This window comes from Mastacembelus armatus, chromosome 17 (genome assembly GCF_900324485.2).
Source record: "Mastacembelus armatus chromosome 17, fMasArm1.2, whole genome shotgun sequence".
NCBI classification, from domain to species: Eukaryota; Metazoa; Chordata; class Actinopteri; order Synbranchiformes; family Mastacembelidae; genus Mastacembelus; species Mastacembelus armatus.
Window position 1 is genome coordinate 17,361,221 of NC_046649.1, and position 11,735 is coordinate 17,372,955.

Here is an 11,735-nt window from a genome sequence, read left to right on the forward strand (position 1 = left end):
AGTCATTACCTACACTGTAGCAAGGTTTAGTAATAGGTTGTTGTGTAATAAGGCTCTAATAAGGCTCTAATAGGCTTCATTGTTCAAAGAAAAACTGTCACTCATCACTTGCTGCATAAAACACAGCACGGATGACAGTGGGGAAATATGGGATGGGACTGTGCTGTTATATACTGTCATTAGCTATTATTCAGTAATAAACATTATTGTGGTTAATAAATAAATGTATACTGCTTTATAGCTCTGTTAAAGATTAATGAAAACAAATTTGGGGTTGCTAGGATGTAAAAATCTCTCTGGCTGCAGCTGGCAGGTTTCTTATGTTCTAGTAAGGCATCAAGTTGTGAATGTTAATAAACGGCTGACAAATGGGCTTTTGTCCAGATGCTCTGCTGACAGTTTCCCAGAAGATAAGAGGTCTAATGGACCACTGCAGGGGTCGTCCTGATGAATTAAAGCAGTAAAATGACAAAGCAAATGCTGAACGAGGACAAACACCAGCATTTGCAGCAGCAGAATTTATGGTACTGTTTAGAACTGATCTGTAAAGCATTGGTGATTGACTAATTAACTTTTGATCAAGCCTTTAGGTATTATAGCACAACTATGAGGAACTTGTATTATTAATGTGTGTATTTTCATTTAATCCTACCTCTACTCCACAAATAGGCAGAGGCAAATGGTACGTTTCTTTCTTCAGTATTTATTTAATAGGTGTATTTGCCAGTTACGTTTCAGATTGAGAAAAGACATAAACATCATGTGATAACCCAATAAATTGTTAACGATTAAACCAGCCAATTGAGCACTCCATAAAACAGCCGTGTCCAGTTTGAGTCCCTTAGCTGCTTCACTGAAACAGACTGCCTCTCAGATGGTTTCATTTCAATCTGGGACAGAGTCATTTTGCATCTATTTGACATTACTCATTTTGTTTTTTAAGTAAACTAACAAATATTAATATCTCAGATTTTTGGTCTAACAAAACAAAGGTTTTATAGCTCTAAGTATAAATATAGTAGTCCCACTTGGATGGGCTTCAAGAGTAAACTGCTACACACATATTAGTAACAATATAATACTGGTATATGTAATAATACATGAGTCAAAGCAGCAGTTTACCAGCAGGACATGTGCTTTTTATTTTGATATTTAGGTTAAGTGTGCCGGTGGATGAGTGGTTAGCTCCGTTGACTCACAGCAAGAAGTCCCAGGTTTGTGACCCATCAGGGGCCTTTCTGTGTGGAGTTTGCATGTTCTCCCTGTGTTTGTGTTGGTTTTCTCCAGGTTTCTTCCTCCCACAGTCCAAAAACATGTATGTCAGGTTGATTGGTGACTCTAAATTGCCCATAGGAGTGAGTGTGAGTGTGTGAGGTTGTTTGTCTCTATGTGGCCCTGTGATGGACTGGTGACCTGTCCAGGGTGGACCCCTGCCTTTCACCCAAAGAGAGCTGCGATAGGCTCCAGCAGGTCCCTGTGACCCTGGTTAGGAATAAGTGGGTAATGGATGACTGGATGGAGGTTAAATGCAATTTTTAATGCTGAATTTAAACTTATAAAACAATATGTTCACATTGTTCTACTTTATACCTGATACCTGATCTGTAAAGCTTGATTTATTAACTACTAAGCCATGAGTTGCATTAGTTTAGTGCCTTTTCATGAGTGGCAACAAGAATGTGTTCTCATCTAGGGTCCACCATGATTATTCAATGCCATTATATCAGCAGAGGGGCTGTAACAAAGGCCGGTGATGCAGGGACCATGGGGACAATAGGGTTTCAGATTTTAACTCAAGCTGCAGTTCCTCTGTTCGCCACACGGGGGCTGACGTGCGCCCATTGGTCACAGCTGTTCACGCCAACCAATGGGAGGCTTTTACGCCTGAACCGTTATTTCCGGGTGTCCTCAGTGGAGAAATCCCTTTTGCAGTTTCTGCTTTTTGTACATTGTGAGAAAAGCTGGAAGCTGCGTGTTATTTCAAAAGGTGTAAAAACAATGAACAGGATATTCGGACGCGGAAAGCCCAAGGCGCCCCCCCCGAATCTGTCGGACTGCATCGGCAACGTGAGTCCTGTCAGGCTGTATTGTTGTTTATGTCTGGATTATGTGACCCAGCGGCACCGTGGCTCAGCTAGCATGCTTACCAAAGGCCACAACACCCTGCTAGACTGATTACAAACTACACTTAAGCATTTTCCCCAGGAGTGCAGCACAAACAGCGACTCTCCATAGGCTGTTACTGCTCTGTCTCCCTTTCAGTAAGGTTACGCATAGGCAGGGCACTTTAGCTCTGGGTTTGGTCTGCCAGGATGCTGGAAATCATTGCAACTCTTAATTGATCTTCCTTAATTTCCTCTTGCAGGTGGATGCCAGGGCAGAGTCCATAGAAAAGAAGATTGGACGACTAGATGCTGAACTTCTGAAGTACAAGGATCAGCTGAAAAAGATGCGAGATGGGCCATCAAAGGTGGGACACATCCCTTCAACCCCAGAAATGTTAAAGGTCATGGTATTATGTTAGCAATAATATCTGTATGTATTATGTTTTCAATGCAGAACATGGTGAAACAGAAGGCGATGAGAGTCCTGAAGCAGAAGAGAATGTGAGTCCTACATTGTGCAGTTATATGTAATGTGTGTTTGACCAGTAAACACAGCAGATATACAATATTAATCAAAAAGTATTAAGATGCTGCAGAACCACAATTACAGATGTTATTGTTAATCAGAGACCACTGACTGATTTTACTATTAAACATCTGAATACTGAAAAATTATTGTCAATTTCCAAACCCCAAAGTGATGTCATTAAAACATTGAAGAAGTGAAGAAAAAGCTGCAGGTTTTACAATTTGAGAGGCTGGAACCAGTGACCATTTATCATTCACATGAAGAATTACTTAAATGTTTATTTAATTATCAAAATAGTTACCTGTTACTGGTATCATCATCAGAGGTCCAGTATCAGTCAGGTTCCAATAAATAAGAGTATGTATTATTGTGAAATTGTGTTTATGCAGGTATGAAGGTCAAAGGGAGCAGCTGGCTCAGCAGTCTTTTAACATGGAGCAGGCGAACTACACAATCCAGACACTAAAGGACACAAAAACAACGGTAAGAATCACACAACTTGGTATGGACACTGTGTAGTTTGGATTAGGGTCAGGTTCACATTACCTTAGAATAATACTGTTTGGGTTCAAATCCAGTTTGCCTTCCTGTGAGGCGTTGACATGTTCTGTTGTTGCTGTGAGGCAACAGTGCGAACCGCTATGCTGCAATTGAAAATGCTTATACATTGAAAACAAAAACTGCTCTCAGAAAATGATGGGAATGTTGTTTTAACTACTTAATATTTCTCGATATAGGTAAGTCATATTAGTAACTGATAGAAAACATTCATATACTGGAAACAACTTCAAGCCACCTTCCTAGATAAGAAGTAATTTTGTAAACTAATGTTTGTATTGTGGTCATATCAGTTAATGAAATTGATACGTGTCTGAAACTTAGTCAACATTCAAAAACTGAAAAGAGCAGTAAAGTCAAAAGTCAGATTTCCATTGCAGAGTAAATAAATATACTGTTGTTATTTCTGTTTCCAGGTGGAGGCCATGAAGATTGGTGCAAAGGAAATGAAAAAGGCTTACAAGGATGTCAAACTTGATCAGATTGATGTATGTTTGTTATGTCGTTATCAGGAGAGTTTCCATTACACTGTTTCTGATATCAGTCAGAAATGACATATTGATGGTTCACAGCTACACCAGCCATCAGTAGTACTGGCAAACCACCATGTCATTTTTTTCTCTATACGTATGAGCACTGACTTACTTTTAACTTTGCCACAATGTCCAGCCGCCACTAAATATTTTGGATGTAATGAATACTTTTCATTTTCTAGAATTTCTAAAACTATTACTATTTTCTAGTGTGTAACAGCTAATTGAAATAGTTAAATGTAGTCTGATGTCAACTACATAACAGATTTTTACATGTACGTTTTAAATGTGTCCTCATGAGCAAAATGACCAGTGTTTTTTCATATGCTGTCCTCCACTGGTAATTTCCATTTTTTTTCATAATGGTGGGTACCAAATGTCAAAGTCTTCTAATGTGGAATAATTAAAAACAAGCCAACATCTTAAACGACAATGTAATGTTGATTCGAAGCAAAAATTTGTATTCCAATTGTGAGATATCAGATACTTAAAGTGATCATATGTATTTGGACTCCCAGGATTTACAGGACCAACTGGAAGACATGATGGAAGAAGCCAGTGAGGTACAAGAGGCCCTGAGTCGCAACTATGGCACTCCAGAGATAGATGAGGATGATCTTGAAGCAGGTATTCCTGGCTGTCTCTGACCTTTGTTCAGCAGTGTAGCAAGAACAATGACACAAAATATAAAACAACAGTAGTAGTGATGAGTATTAAAGTGGAAAAGTGTCCATGATGCTACAATGACAGTGGAAATGTGGTTTCAGAGCTGGACGCACTGGGTGATGAGCTGCTGCTGGATGACGACAGCTCTTACCTGGATGAAGCCTCAGCTGCTCCATCTATTCCAGAGGGAATCCCCAGTGACAGCAAAACAAACAAGGTGACAGTCTGCAGGACTGACTTGAGGCTTGGGTTATTGAAGTAAAATCAGAAATTAAACCCAAAGCAACAGCATCTTAAATTTAATTACCAAACTCATTCCCTTTTTAATGGTTCTATATGCTCAGTGGTTTTACCTCTAATATATAGCAAGTCAATACAGCTGATTCACATGGCATATTTCAGGATTATCAACTTAGCTTATCAACATCAGTCCATGACAGAAAACCTTTTGAATTAATCTGTTTCTAACCTGCTCTTTTAGTTGCATTTTAATGTAACAGTAAGTAAAACTGTGTTCCCCTACCAATTCTAAACTTTTTTGACCACTGACCTTATATATCCATCAATGTAGAGTATGTGGCTGCTGTAGATGTCCTTAAATAGGTAAAACTATTGGTTTGCTCTGTTTACAAGCAGCTTTGCTATGTTCTGACTCAATGTCAGCACCATGAATATTAAAGTCAGAAGAATAATAACACTTGAAAAATAATTGTCTATTTAGAGGTCTATTTTTTATCTGTTTGCAGTTGCTTACGTTTTCCTCTTTTGTTTTCAGGATGGTGTTTTGGTGGATGAGTTTGGCCTCCCACAGATCCCTGCCACATAAACAAGGAACAGATTGAAACAACTGCACTGCAACTGAAAACACTTTTATATGTAGAGTAACATTTATACATGCAAAAACCATTTGAGCTGTGCTGGTGTAGGTTTGTGTATTGTTACTACTACTGTGCTAGCATGAGGCCTTGTAACATACTGAACCTTTTTGAAAACGTTACTCCCCCTTTCTCCGCATCATCATTCTGACTAATGATTCTGTCTTGTTCATCACCAGGTTTACTTTATTGTTATTTAATATGTTTGTGTGATCTTTAGGAAGTGTTGTTTGAGTTTGCAAAAGTGGAAATGACTCCCGCTCAGATGACTCCCACTCAGTCCGTTCAAAATGTCTGCAGGTTATGTTAAACATGCAAAATAAATGGCATTTTAATTTAACTTTTAATTATCAATTCATTTATTATTCTGAGTTTTTTATTTCTTTGTCTTGATTTGATTATTTGTTCTTTATGTAAAACAATTGGAGCAATGTGTAGTGGATTAATATCATCATTTTGTGGTTAATTATTTGGACCAGATTAACTGGCTAAGAGGTCCTGAGGCATATATAGTATACATACAGAGCCAATCACCCATACACATTCCCCCAGAGTCCCACAAATCAAGACATATTCATACACTGTAATATTTTCCTATCCAAGATTAACCCTATCACTTACTGCTCAGTCATTTCCTGTAGGGCTGCTAAAGGAAAAGTGCCAGGCAACTATAACCTACATTGACTGGTGAACTATAGAATGAAAAGCTGAATGAATGAAATCTGCTACAGCTCACAGATCATGGCTGTAGACCAGTAGCTCTTCATCTTTTTAAAAGTAAGATCCACTTTTAAAGTTAAAATCCTCCCTTTATTTTTCCAAAAATATTCAGAAAATCACTTTTTTCACAAATACTTAAAGGTTTTGCAACATATTCCAATGAACCCTTCAAATATGACAAAGTTCAGTAAGAATCACTTTGTATATATGTATACAAACGCCAACGTTTTATGTGCAGTTTCCTGAAGACATTGTAGCCTTAAAAGTCCGACTCTGGTGGGACTCGAACCCACAACCTTTGAATCACCTCTCAAGTGCTTGACTAGAAGTCCAATGCGCTATCCATTGCGCCACAGAGCCAGGTACAAATATGTATTTCACGGATTCACGAACGATCTTATTGTCCTACGTTAAAATGCTTGTTTCTGTATCTATCTTTGGATACTTTTGCCGATAGCTCGTCAGACAGTTACTGAATATAACATCATAGCTAAGGGCTAAAAACAAGAAGGTTGTGTATTATACAAAATATTTCTGATTATTTCTTTTTATCTCCGTTATAACCAATCGGGAGTACACATGTCTTTAATGCAATATTCTGGAATCAAAACAACAACAACAACAATAAATAAAAATAATAAATAAATAAATAAATACAAGCACTAGACGAATCACTTCCTGTGTCTCAACGGAAGTAGTTAGCAATCAGCAACAGTTAGCGGTTAGCATGTTGATGTGAATAAAGGACGCTAAAAACGAAAATGTCGGGACAAACCATAACAGTGACAGTAACTTACGGTAATAATATTTGGCATGATATTACACGATAATTATCAGAGGGTGAGCAGAAATGAAAATTAAGTCGACTAGCTGTCGACAATCTCGAGTTGCTTGGAGAAGGTTAGCTAAAGTAACGTTAACATTAGCTAGTTAGTTGCGTCGAGTTGCATTTAGCCCAGTTCCGGTGAAAATAACATTAAATTGTATTATTAAATACACTTTAAAATATTGGAATGGCTGCAGCGACTACATTACTCTAAACTTCAGTTCTTTAATATTCCTATACAAGTTCAAATAAACCAAATCACCCTTTTGATAAATCTTTTTAGATATTTTTTCTCGCACCAAAAACTTGCCACAGTTCCTGCGTATTTAGGCTGTTTCATGTTATCCCAGACCACCTTCCAATGATGCATGAGGTCAGGGCTGCATGGAGGCTAAACCATGTCATTTAAGACGTCTTGTTTTTACTATCCGTGCAGACAGGTCTTTATGACCATGGTTGAACGGTTGGGGTATTTGTCATGCTGTAGAACAAACTGGGGACCAGTCAGATGTCTCCATAATAGTACTGAGTGATGGATGAAAAATCAGAGTTGCCTTAACTTTTGGACAAAGCTTTATTCGTGGCTTTATGTTTTAAAATCATTAGCTGATTAACCGATTGGTTGAAATTATGATGGTGATGATTTTTAACATTTATAGACTAAGAATGAAGAGATGACTCATAACAGCATCAATTGTTTGCAGTTTGAGGTAAATTTTTTTCCACTTATTTCAGGATCTACTAAGCACAGCATCACTTTAACGGGTCATGATGACGGCACGGCTCTGACTGTCAAAGACCTGTCAAATGCTCTTACTAAAGCCACAGGAGTTCCATCAGCCTCACAGAAACTCATCTGTAAAGGCAGGCCCCTTCCTTTTCACAGCCAAGTAGATTTGAATATTATCTTACTCAACCAACTCTGACCTTGCCTTGTTCATCCTGGCAGGGAAATCGCTGAAGGAAATGGAGGAGAGTCTATCCACATATGGAATAAAAGAAGGCTGCAAGCTCATGATGATTGGAAAGCGGGTAAGGCATTTATATGTATGTTGGCCCTGATTTATGACTGCATATATAATCAAATACTGACAGTAATCTTCCAACAGAACAGTCCTGAGGAAGAAGCCGAACTGAAGAAGCTGAAAGACATTGAGAAATCTGTGGAACAGATGGCTAAAAAGCTAGAAAAAGTAGATGGGGAGTTGACTGGACTTAAGAATGTAAGCATTCATTGGTAGTTTATATGCCATATATTTTTCTTAATTGTTTTGTTTTAAAGAATGTGATTGACACACATCTGTTGCAATTTTTCAGGGCTTCCTGGCCAAGAACCTCCAGGCAGAGGCATTAAGTAAACTAGACCACAGAGTGAAAATAGCAGCTGAGCAGTTCATGAAGCTTCTGGAGCAGATAGATTCTATGGTAGTCTATTTTGGTCAAAGATTTTTTTTTTTTTTTTTTTTTTTTGAGTGCATGTTTTTTTTCCAGATGTCACATATAGCAAACCCTAAGTTGCTCCTCTTCTAACAGAGTGTCCCAGAAGGTTTCAGTGACTGCAGAATGAAGAAAAGAGGACTGGTAAAGATGGTGCAAGTAAGCCCTATTTTGTATTACCAACATATTTGATTGAAAATCACTGAGAATACTCCATAATTTTAAGTGTAATCTTTTTTTGTGAATAGGATTTCCTGGCTAAGTGTGACAAGATTGAGGCTTGCATATCAGACCACCTATCAAAGATCCAGTCAAAAAATCTTGCCTTGGCGGATTAGAGCTCCATGTCAGATATCATGTCCTATACATTGCTCTGTGAGCAAGTGCAAAGTGTACGGAAAGCTTCAGGTGTGGAGCAGGTCCTTGTCTATTTATTGTTGGCATGATATGTATGAGAGATCCCTCATTAGAGAATCCTGTGACCAGGTGGAGGCCAGTTGACCACATGGATATACATATGGCATACGTTTGCTGGTTTTAAGACACGTATGAGGTGCTTTCTGATATATTGTAACCACAGACTCTGAAAGGATCAGACAGGTATTGAATTATGGCAAATTAAGTACAACCCTTTAAAGCATCCAAAACTTTTAATCAATAGAACTAGCATTACCATTACCAGTGTTCATATGTCAATCTGTACATGCATGGTCAAAATACAATATGTGGACAACACAATATACCATGTGAATTTTTTCAAATCCAAATGACCCTTAATATGCTATGCTAATAGCCTCCAGTCTTCTAAGGAAGACTTTCCACACAGTTTTTGAATTTGGCCACAAGGATTTGCTGCCATTCAGTTACAGATGTGTTTGTGAGGTCAAGCACTGATGCTGGACTGGCCAAATTCTTCCACACAAAATAGGGAAAAAACTTTAACTGTCCAGATAGTTTTGGTTATACAGCATATGTATATATTATTCAATTAACATTAAGAGGGTGCACCAAACCAGCACCTTTTGTCAAAGCCAGTGACTGATCCAGTATGTATCTTTAAAATTTTGTGTAAACTTTACTGTAATTGCTTTAAACCATCATGAAAAGTGATGCATCTTATCTATTTTGCTTTGTTTCAAAAATAAAAATATTTTGAAAAAACAAATAGAGCATTGGTGGTTCATCTCAGAACACAATTTAATAACACTTTAATTTCCTACAAAATACAAATGATTCAGTAAAACAATACACACCTTGTTTTAGTTTATTTCCAGCTTTATCCATGGAGTCTTTACATACTGCACATATTTACTAGCTGAGACCTTCAGTAGTGAGCTTTAAGAGTCAGGACGAGAAGTGGAGGGCGATCCAGATGTATGTCCAACAAGAAGCTTAAACAAATGGTCTAAGGTTTTGCCACAGTAAAGCTTTTTCATGTAGCTTCTCTAATTTGAGTGGAAACCTATTAACAATACACAGGAGGTAAAGAGAAAACCTTGCCCAACGCTGCTTCTGTCGCTAATCATCTTTGTCCTTTGCACCGTGTTTTAAAATACGTGTGAATGCTACATAGTTGAAGTTGCCTTTCTTATCAATAGGAGCCTCACGGAAGAGTTCGTCCACTTCTTCATCTGTGAATCTGTCACCCATCGTAGTGAGCAGCTCCCGCAGGTACTCCTCCTGGATCATACCTGTGAGGGGAGATATTTTTAACTCTAGCAGACCTGGATCATCACGCACAGTGCTTAATTTGTTGATTCTTCTTTTATTCAACAAAAATATAGTTGCCAACGGTTTAAAGAACATGAATATGGGCTTGCCTAGAACAGTGCACATTCGAAATGTAGAGAGAAATTTAGTCCTCTATAACTTTGCACTGAACCTCACCTGTGCCTTCCTCATCAAAGCAGGCAAAAGCATTACGGATCACATCTTCGGGATCTGTGCCATTCAGCTTCTCCCCAAACATGGTCAGGAACATAGTGAAGTTGATTGGACCTGGTGCTTCATTCATCATGGCCTCCAAGTACTCATCTGTGGGGTTTTTACCTGGGGAAAAAAAGGTCAGAGTAATACAAGCTGAATGTACTGGTTCCTACCTGCTGTTACTTTTTAAGAGAGTGTTTATTTCAACTTTTTACAATTAGCTGCTCTATTAATCTAAGCAGCGCAACACATTTTCAGTACCATTTCATTTCAGGGCAAGAGTTTTTACTCTTATTGGCATCTTTTTCTTTACATCACTGTGTAAATGTGTATAAGTAATTATATTGTTTAGACTACCTAATGATGCCAACATGTCATGAAGATCCTCTTTGTCAATAAAACCATCCCTGTTTTGATCAATCATGTTGAAAGCCTCTTTGAACTCCTGGATTTGGGACTGATCGAACATAGCAAACACATTGGAGGTGGCGCGCTGAGGACGCTTCTTAGTGTTCTTCCCCTTGGCCCTTTTGCTCGACATGTTGGCAGCTGGTAGGTCTCCCCTCCTGCAGGACAAAATAAATAAAAGCTTAGGAGACTGACAATATTATGAAAAAAAAAGAATTTTCTCTTCATAATAGGATCTGTCACAATAAGTTATTATTTTACCACATCTCTATTCTCATGCTGGTTTGTCAGGCTTAACCACAGCATGAAGAAGTGTATTTAGAAAAAAAAACATCTCCTTATTTCTTAGATCGAGTCTAGATTTAAAAAAAATACACACTTACACTGGCTAAACCTGGATCTGATCAACCACCAGACCCCCTGTGAAACCTTTTCACTGGAATCTAATTTCAGCATCACGAGAAAACTTATTAGTATTACACTAAACTATGCCAACGTTATCTTGCTACACATTAGCTAATAAATAATGAAACAACTGATGTGATAAAATAGCATTGATCTGTATTTGTACTGTAACATCTCTGCTATAACACGAACATCAACCCCCAAATAACGTTCATTCATTAGCCAGTTAGCCCAGTGTTGACCTAAATAACTAAGCGGCTATGCTAACGAGATAGCCGAGATCAGCTCATAGGAGAAATCTGTGTCGTTAAATGATGAGGCCTTGATGAGCAGCGGATAAATAACAAACCACGCACCTCAGGGAAATACAGGAGTTGTTGCTGAAAAGCTTAGCGTACCGCTACCAGGGACACGACCACAGGGAGAGCCTTTAGTTCCGCCTTCCCAAAACTGACCAATCACAGCCGAGCTGGACGGAACCAACTTTCTGGGATGATCCATGTTTTTTTCTTCGGGATGTTGGTTTTGTTGTTGTTTACATTGGGTGTAATGATTGTTTAGAGCACTGGCTGATGCTCCTTTATTTTCTGCACTAACGCAAGTATAAGGTTACAGCTGTTCTTCTGACCATTTGTGGTCCAGACCACAAACGCTGTGATTGACCTTATTTTCTTCACCACCAGGGGGCAGCAATTACTCGACAAACAAAGTGAGACTGTGGGTGGATTGTGTTTCAGTGGTGCAGGT

The 11,735-nt window shown here is 38.4% G+C and overlaps 3 protein-coding genes and 1 non-coding gene across 6 annotated transcripts; 2 read left to right on the forward strand and 2 right to left on the reverse strand.

The window, feature by feature from the left end:
• Nucleotides 1-1,873: 1,873 nt before the first annotated feature.
• Nucleotides 1,874-5,606, forward strand: chmp5a (charged multivesicular body protein 5a). Its single transcript, XM_026313471.2, has 8 exons — nucleotides 1,874-2,067; nucleotides 2,366-2,470; nucleotides 2,560-2,606; nucleotides 3,024-3,117; nucleotides 3,609-3,680; nucleotides 4,244-4,352; nucleotides 4,493-4,608; nucleotides 5,167-5,606. The coding sequence occupies exons 1-8, from the start codon at nucleotides 1,999-2,001 to the stop codon at nucleotides 5,215-5,217; spliced, it is 663 nt and encodes a 220-aa protein (XP_026169256.1). The 5' UTR covers nucleotides 1,874-1,998; the 3' UTR covers nucleotides 5,218-5,606.
• A 648-nt stretch (nucleotides 5,607-6,254) lies between these two features.
• On the reverse strand, nucleotides 6,255-6,346 carry trnar-ucu (transfer RNA arginine (anticodon UCU)). Its single transcript is given in 2 exon segments — nucleotides 6,255-6,290; nucleotides 6,310-6,346. It is a non-coding gene; the product is annotated as a tRNA-Arg (tRNA).
• Nucleotides 6,347-6,663: 317 nt separating this feature from the next.
• On the forward strand, nucleotides 6,664-10,295 carry bag1 (BCL2 associated athanogene 1). Of its 3 annotated transcripts, XM_026313094.1 has the most exons (8): nucleotides 6,664-6,784; nucleotides 7,548-7,676; nucleotides 7,762-7,844; nucleotides 7,922-8,035; nucleotides 8,130-8,237; nucleotides 8,346-8,408; nucleotides 9,848-9,920; nucleotides 10,157-10,295. In XM_026313094.1, exons 1-7 carry the CDS (start codon nucleotides 6,748-6,750, stop codon nucleotides 9,884-9,886), a joined length of 573 nt encoding a protein of 190 aa, XP_026168879.1. In that variant the 5' UTR covers nucleotides 6,664-6,747; the 3' UTR covers nucleotides 9,887-9,920; nucleotides 10,157-10,295. The 3 variants fall into 3 exon arrangements, with proteins under 3 accessions (XP_026168879.1, XP_026168877.1, XP_026168878.1); XM_026313092.1 differs by lacking the exons at nucleotides 9,848-9,920; nucleotides 10,157-10,295 and adding an exon at nucleotides 8,498-9,414; XM_026313093.1 differs by lacking the exons at nucleotides 9,848-9,920; nucleotides 10,157-10,295 and adding an exon at nucleotides 8,498-9,414 and having other exon boundaries at nucleotides 7,548-7,670.
• myl12.2 (myosin, light chain 12, genome duplicate 2) lies at nucleotides 9,422-11,662 on the reverse strand. Its single transcript, XM_026313095.2, has 4 exons — nucleotides 11,345-11,662; nucleotides 10,533-10,741; nucleotides 10,137-10,298; nucleotides 9,422-9,940 (listed from the first exon to the last, which is right to left on the reverse strand). Exons 2-4 carry the CDS (start codon nucleotides 10,714-10,716, stop codon nucleotides 9,768-9,770), a joined length of 519 nt encoding a protein of 172 aa, XP_026168880.1. The 5' UTR covers nucleotides 10,717-10,741; nucleotides 11,345-11,662; the 3' UTR covers nucleotides 9,422-9,767.
• Between the last annotated feature and the right edge of the window lie 73 nt (nucleotides 11,663-11,735).